At 38.1% G+C, this 7,881-nt stretch overlaps 1 protein-coding gene across 1 annotated transcript; it reads left to right on the top strand.

Annotated features, from left to right (window-relative positions):
* Positions 1-596: 596 nt before the first annotated feature.
* si:ch211-117c19.1 (myogenesis-regulating glycosidase) lies at positions 597-7,725 on the top strand. The gene is made up of 3 exons (XM_046842254.1): positions 597-745; positions 4,395-4,800; positions 4,893-7,725. Exons 2-3 carry the CDS (start codon positions 4,523-4,525, stop codon positions 6,682-6,684), a joined length of 2,070 nt encoding a protein of 689 aa, XP_046698210.1. The 5' UTR covers positions 597-745; positions 4,395-4,522; the 3' UTR covers positions 6,685-7,725.
* Positions 7,726-7,881: the final 156 nt, after the last annotated feature.

The raw sequence follows: 7,881 nt of genomic DNA, 5'->3' as shown, positions 1-7,881 counted from the left end.
ATATTCAGCACATAGAAATGTTTAATTATCTTATATATATATATATATATATATATATATATATATATATATATATATATATATATATATATATATATATATATATATATATATATATATATATATATATATATATATATATATATATATATATATATATATATATATATATAATATTGGTAGAAGAATGCTGAGGATGGAGCCACTTCCTAATTGGGGGTGTAACTTTGTTGATAATTCCCCAATTAATTTAGTTCTAATTACTTTTAATTCTTTTGTTTAATAGCTGTATATACATTTGTGTTTAGGATTATTATTCGATTCATTACTAAAATAAAAGTGGGGCGAAATACGGCAATATATAGGACTCTAAAACACACAACAATGGCAAGTGTATAAGAAATAAACCAATTCCATGTTCTATAATCACAAAAAGATGATCATACAGATGACACAGTGACATAGTCTTCAGATAAGAGTCTTAGTTTGAGTCTCAAGTTTGTTATTTTTGGCATTTTTAGAATTGCATTAAAGACTCTTGAAGGCTCGTTGGTTTTGCTTGAGGTAACTTTGTTGTTCATTAGTTCAGCTGCACACCGCCGCCATTTCGCAGTCTTGGAACACTACTTTTCCCACAATGCAATCCACCCGGAAGCAGCTTGGAAAATCACGTGATGTTGCTGAAACTCGTGAAACAGACTCTCAGACCTCATTGTCCTGCAGCTCCAACACATCTGGTGACCCTGTAAGTACGAGTTACTGTGGTTAATATTGTGTATTATATGTTTGTTATCAGCCATATCTCTTTAATAATGTTATATAATATAATATGGTATATTTCTGGTCCTTGAAATAAGTAAATTAGGGCTGCGAGCTGGAACTACTGACTGCGACACAGAGACCTCAAACAATAACTTTTTCACAGTCGAACTTACTAAGTATCTTTATTATCTTACATCTAAATATAAACTTTAATATAAAGATTAGCGTTTGTATTAATGGAGATTAGCTGAACAGGTCTGTTTATGGATGAAGGCTGGTTTCTTCATGTCGGTATTAACTAAAGCAAAGGAACAAAGTTCAAAAGACGTCATGATATTTTATAACAACATTTATTTTTGATTATTTCAGAGGCGATCATATAACGATATTTTTATCTGGTAAATGTTGTTATTCCTCGTTATAATGCCTGATACTACAGTCTGAATTTGTGGTTTTATTGCCCAATTACAAGAACCTGACACTTCTTCTTCTTTTTCTTCTTCTCCTTATTATTATTATTTTTATTATTATTATTAATAATTAATTTTGTAAGTTATATCTTGATCTCTGTGTCAATGCACTTTCCTGAAATGATTCACTTAAGCAAAATTTGATTTAGTTGGTTACTGATCCGAAGATCAGGGGTTCAAGTCCTGGTATTGCCAAGTTGGGGCCCTTGAGCATGGCCCTTACCCTCCTGTGCTCTGACCCCACCGCACTAACATCGCTGGAATTTGAAAAAAAAAAATAATTTTACTGTGCTGTAAAGTACATATGACTACTATAAAGCACCTTTCTGTCTAATGATGAGACAAAGGAAAAGCAAAAGCCAGTTACTCTTTCCAGGACCACATGCCCTCCGTTCACCTAAAAGTGATTGATCCTGGAATGTCAGAGTAGATAAACAGAGTCGAAACCTTTAACGAAGGATAACAGACTTGTCGTTTGTTTCCACTGAGGTTATAATAGTGTTTATTCTCTGCATTGTGTCTTAAAGCATTTAAGCATTTTGCATTGGAATAGGAGCCAGTGTGAGAAACGTCCTCATAATCTATATTTCCAAGTTGAGAATTGTTTTTTCATTCCATATGTGTTTCAAGAAAATACAGCGGTCACTTTTGGGGAAACCGGTCCAGAGTTGTAACCAGGGAAGCCAGTGAGATTGAGCACACGGACAAAATGGCAGTAATGAATTGTATGAGGTTCAGAGGATCGTTCTAACAAAACTTTTTAATGGCAGACTTTTCAGAATGACCAAAGCAACATCTGAGATGATTATCCAATTATCTGATCCCTACAATTGTTTATGCATTTAGGAATTAATTCAGAACACAGAAACACATCATATAAATGTTTAAGAAGTGCTTCAATGGATTGCATTGGTTTATTCTGTGCATTTCATTCTCATTTTTTTTTTAAATGTAATTTTCCATAAATTTGCATAAAAAATACATGATTGGAACAGCGCTATGGACAGTCTGGTTAGTGTCACTACCCTGATAATACCTACACTCTCATTATACTTACAGACTGTGCAATTTCTTCTTCTAAGTCCATTATAAATCATCACCGTGTGACATGGATCTTATAAACAGGGGTATGACATATATGACAATAAATACACCTGTTGAATCGTAGGCCTGCATCGTAAACATTTTTGCATTATTTTGGATGTGACAAGTATAAACACCTTTCTGTTCTCTTTTCTTCTCTTTTTTTCTTTTTCTGTCTATATTGGTTGCCAGATATTAATGTAAATGTAGAACAAATGATTTTATTGCTATATCCTACTGTCTCTGCGATGATAGTGGTCTCCTTTCACCATCGTGGTTCTGTGGACTTAAAGGTCGAGCTCAGCTTCATCTTTATTTAGATCTTGATCCATTTTATCTTAATCTTGAACTGTACAAAGGAAATATTCTGCAATGAAATGCTGACTTGTCATTTGTATTATGTATGGGTTGTTTCAGACTTCAGGTGTTCTACCTGCTCGTATATAAACACTGTTTTATCTCACTCTCAAATGAGCAGCTTCAAAAAAATAAGGACTCTTGTGACTTGCTGACATGTGCATTTATGTATTTTTTTTCCCCTGAGTAGGCTAAAAAAAAAGTGCTGCTAAGAGTTTCCGTGCTGCACAGTAACTGCACAGTAATCTCACTACAAATCTACATGTAGTTGATTTATAGACTCTAAAACGATCTATTATATCGAGGGCTGATTATATTTTTCCACATGATTTTTCTAAAGCAGTTTCTCAACTTTCAATGTTTTGTGTCACCGGTCTAGAAAGTCAATGAGGCTCCGTCATGGGACTGTGTTCGAAACAGTGCTAATCAATTCCTGCCCCTAAGGTCTATTCTGGTAAACATTTGCAAATAAAAAAAAATTTAGACCTGGTCAGGGGTTTCCTTCTACATGGTTTTCATATAAATTGCTGAATGTTAAAATAATGTTATAAAAAACTTTTTTTTTTTAATAAATAAAAAAACCACATTTCTCTTGTAGAAAAATCTAGGGTTAACCCTAGACACATGGAGGATAACCCATGACATTGTGATGTGACTAGGGATGCACTAAAATGAAAAATCTTGGCCGAAACCGAAAAAGAGGAAAGCAAGGCCGAAAACCGAAACACCGAAAGAAATTATGCCAATTATTATTACCATTGCATTTATGGCTATGACTGTGTACTAAACTTACTAAAATCAAGGCATTTCAATTGCATAAATTAATATTAAAGTTTCAAAGAATTAATCAATTACAAATTATAAAAAATATTTATTTATAGCACATTGCAGCAATGCACAGGATAAAATAAATTAAAATTCAAACTTAAATGTTTAACTTAAATGCACTCGTGTACATTAAATAATAATGTACAGGCCCTCTGGCCCGCTGAAAGATTGTAAAATTAAATATGTTCTTTCATAAAAACAAAGTGCATTCAGAACAAGTGCAACTGCTTAAAGATACAATACAACACTATCACTGGGAAACTTCCTGCCTTTTCAAAAACGTCCGCCACAGACGGAGTGCGCATGCTCGGAGGGGTTTTGCTTCTCTGTGCTGTGTTTCTCTCATATTCAGCATAGCGATCGGATGTTTGGATTTCAGGTGATAAATTAAACCCGACGTGGAGAAAGTTTTTGCAGACGAAATTTCGGCATTACATGTTTTGCAAATTGCTATCCGTGGGTCTTTCTCAGATATACTGAAATACATCCACACCGCAGACATGTTGTTTTAGACATGCACGTGCGGGCCGCGGTTTCTGTTCGCGTCATCACAACAAACTGTTTCGGCCGCTTTAAAATCCTCTAAAGCAATTTAACAACCTTCTGAAAATTCAGCGATGGAAAAATGACCTTGACAAAAAAAAAGCTTCATCTTAATTACTGCGTTTGCTTTTTGTTAACTAACATGTTTCTGTACTCTTTATTATTAGTTTTAGATTCTGCAGATTGTATGCCAGTCGCTGTGTTGATGTATGCTGTTGTTTCTATAGGATAATATGTTAGAAGCAGTCCAGCACTGTTAGACTTGCTGTTGCTCACACTTTTTATTTAGTATCATTAGATGTAAATATAAGCCTTCGGTTGTTTTTAATATCTTCTTCTTGTCTCTTTCAGAAATGTACTGGTTAAACGTGGAACAAAAAGTTCAGGAGTAATGTGTAGTGCATCTGTGGAAGTTCAGTCAGACTGATGAAGGAACGCTTTACACTAAATGTTCAAAGTGTCTCTTGGAGGTTTTCACAATGTACCAAATTGTACCAACGACAGTCGGGGATATTGGCGTCAGCGGCATGCGGGATTACACGCAACCGAAGAAAAGAGCGGACCGGCGAGGACGTCGTCTGGTCGCGTCAAGCCTGTTCGGGGCAGTGCTAGTCATTGCAGCCGTGGCAGCTTGGTGTTATTATTCTGTGTCTCTCCGCAAGGCAGATGTGCTAGAAATCGAACTGCTGGAGCTCAAGAAAGACGGCTTCGTCATTCGCAACCAAGCCAAGGCGATCATCTTCCGAATGGCATTCAGGTACAGCGTACTAGATTATACCAAAGCTAATAATTTCCCCTGAATGGTAATAAATATATAAAAATATATATATTTGTTCTTGCTTATCCCAGGTCTGGTTCCCTTGATCTGGACTCCTGCTCAAAAGAAGGCCGAATTCTGAGCTGCAGTCGATCCAGTGTTGGAAAGCTCAATTTCTTCATCGAAACTGTGAGATCCAAGGACACAGTGATGTGCTACCGTGTGCGCTGGGAGGAGCTTGACGTGTACCGTGCGGTAGAACATGCAATGGCCCATAACGGCTCTCACTGGTATGGTGGTGCAGAGTCCTGGTCCCAGCATTGGCCAATTGTTTTTTCAGGAACCCAGGAACCCAAACCTTTCATTACCAGCGATGTCAATTCGAATCAGCATGACTTTGGGGGAATCCTGGAGCGCTATTGGCTCTCCTCCAACGCGACCGCTATCAAAATTAACGACTCCGTCCCTTTCCACCTTGGCTGGGATGAGAACAGCAGGATGCTGCGATTCCAGGCACGCTATGACAACAGTCCGTATAAACCCGACCCTGCACAGACGGTTAATGCTGAGCTGAGCTATCGTGTCTGTGTTGGCTACGATGTTACTTCCATACATAAGTATATGGTTCGCCGTTATTTTAACAAACCCAACAAGGTTCCTTCAGAGGCTGTTTTTAGATGGCCAATCTGGTCCACATGGGCCTTGCACAAGACTGAAGTAAACCAGGAGAAGCTTCTCGCCTATGCGTCTGAGATTCTAGCACATGGCTTCAACTGTAGCCATCTGGAGCTGGACGACCGGTACACGAGAGGCTACGGAGAGTTCGAGTTTGATCCAGTCAAGTTCCCCAATGCATCTTATATGTTTCAGAAACTCAGAAAAGATAAGTTTGAAGTCACGCTCTGGACCCATCCCTTTGTGAACTACAACTCCAGTAACTTTGGAGTTGGAGTGGAGAGGGGGCTTTTTGTGCGAGAACCTACCGGTGAGTTACCTGCCTTGGTCCGCTGGTGGAATGGTATTGGTGGCATTTTGGATTTCACCAATCCTGAGACCCGCGAGTGGTATGCCTCACACCTCCGTGCATTGAAGAACAAATACGCGATAGCCTCCTTTAAGTTTGATGCTGGCGAAACCAGCTACCTTCCCCAGCAATTCAGAACATTCATGCCCCTGCATGATCCAAGCATATTCACCCGCCGCTACAGTGAGATGGCAATCCCCTTTAAGGACCGTGCTGAACTGCGTTCTGGCTACCAATCCCAAAACATCTCCTGCTTCTTCCGGATCACGGACCGCGACTCGGTCTGGGGCTACGACCTAGGGCTCAAATCCATCATCCCTACTGTTCTAACTGTTAGCATTCTGGGTTACCAGTTCGTTCTCCCAGACATGATCGGTGGAAACGCTTACCCGAACCGCACTGAAGGAAGCCAGGGTCTCCCTGACCGAGAGCTCTACATCCGCTGGCTGGAATTATTAGCGTTCATGCCAGCTATGGAGTTCTCAATCCCACCATGGCTCTATGATGACGAGGTTGTAAAGATCGCCAGGAAGTTCACAAAGCTTCACGAGACCCTGGTGGCTCCTCGAGTGCTTGAACTTGCTGGGGAAGTGTTAGACACTGGAGATCCTATCATCCGACCTCTGTGGTGGATCGCTAAAAATGACGAGGCCGCCTACAAGATCGATTCGCAGTTTCTCATAGGAGACGATCTCATGGTAGCACCAGTTCTTGAACCAGGCAAGCAGGAGAGAGACATTTACCTCCCAGTAGGCAGATGGACGAGCTACAAGGGTGAACATTTTCACAAAGGGCCGATGCATCTTACCGACTACCCCGTGGACTTGGATGAGATTGCCTACTTTGTGTGGTCAGAATGATGCGAAAATAAAAGGGAAGGTTTTGCACACAAGAAGACAAAAATAGCTATTGCAGTTTCATGGAACGAGCATTCACGCACGATTCATCTCTTCTCTCACATCTGTGCCTTTTCATCAATACGTCACTTTAACCAGCATATGCACTATTGTGTTTTAATGTTTTCTAATGTAAAACAAACTTGTGCATTGTCTACCATTCTGTATCTTTCACTGTTCAAAAAAAAAAACAATTTATAATTAGAGAAGATGGGAAGATGAAAGAAACCATTTCTGACTGTTCGTTTTGAGATTTTGTCACGTCCCTAATAGTCCTTAAAATCTTTGATACATGTTAAATATGAGAAAGAAATCAACAAAATGGTGAAGGACAAATGTGACATTAAACAATTTAAATACAAAAAAATACAATTGTTATATCACAGGAAAAGTGAATGTTGTAGTGAAACACTGGGAGATTTTACATGTATATTATGATGGCACATTTTTGCCTGATGATGCATTAGAGAGAAAGCACAAAAGAAAAAAAAACATTCAGATTACCTCAGATTATAGGACACAGAAGTGTCCTTTTAGTCTTCTTGACACTGCTCAAAAACCAAGTATTCTGAAACTAATATATACACACTTTGAACACATAGCATTACAGTGTCTTTACAACAAGTATTTTTTCTTTTCCTGCTGGTTATTAATTTTTGGATTTGCATTTGTACCTTGTGGCTTGGTTTCATTTTTTGTTTGTTTGTTTTTGGCTTGCAGTTGCTACAACAAGCTGAACTCCAGGGAATTGTGATTTATTTAGTTTTAATAAATCTAAAGAGGCTTATAAGTGTGACATTTTGGGGAAAAAACGATTTGATTTTTGTTTTGTGTCTTTGTATTCTACTGATACTGTGAATTTTCTGTATATTTAAACAGCAAGAAATAATCTAATCATCAGGTCTAATGAAAAGTAACTCCAACATTCATTGTTGGATTTATAATGGAAAGTTGTCACATTTTATTTATTGTTCACTGGTGGCAAATAAATCGATTTTATCAACATCATGTTTTACGATGCTTTAGTTTTTTTTTAAGGAGTGTATTTTAGACTGGTGTCCCTGGAATAATCTCCCTTTACATCCTGGAACGAATGAATCCACTTGAAATGGTCTTGTTCATGTTAAGGCTTCTCATATGCTTTTTTTTCCTTTTTCAAAT

The sequence above is a fragment of the Silurus meridionalis genome, chromosome 27 (assembly GCF_014805685.1).
Source record: "Silurus meridionalis isolate SWU-2019-XX chromosome 27, ASM1480568v1, whole genome shotgun sequence".
Classification (NCBI taxonomy): domain Eukaryota; kingdom Metazoa; phylum Chordata; class Actinopteri; order Siluriformes; family Siluridae; genus Silurus; species Silurus meridionalis.
The sequence above is the reverse complement of the archived record's forward strand: the minus strand, read 5'-3'. Positions and strand labels throughout refer to the sequence as shown.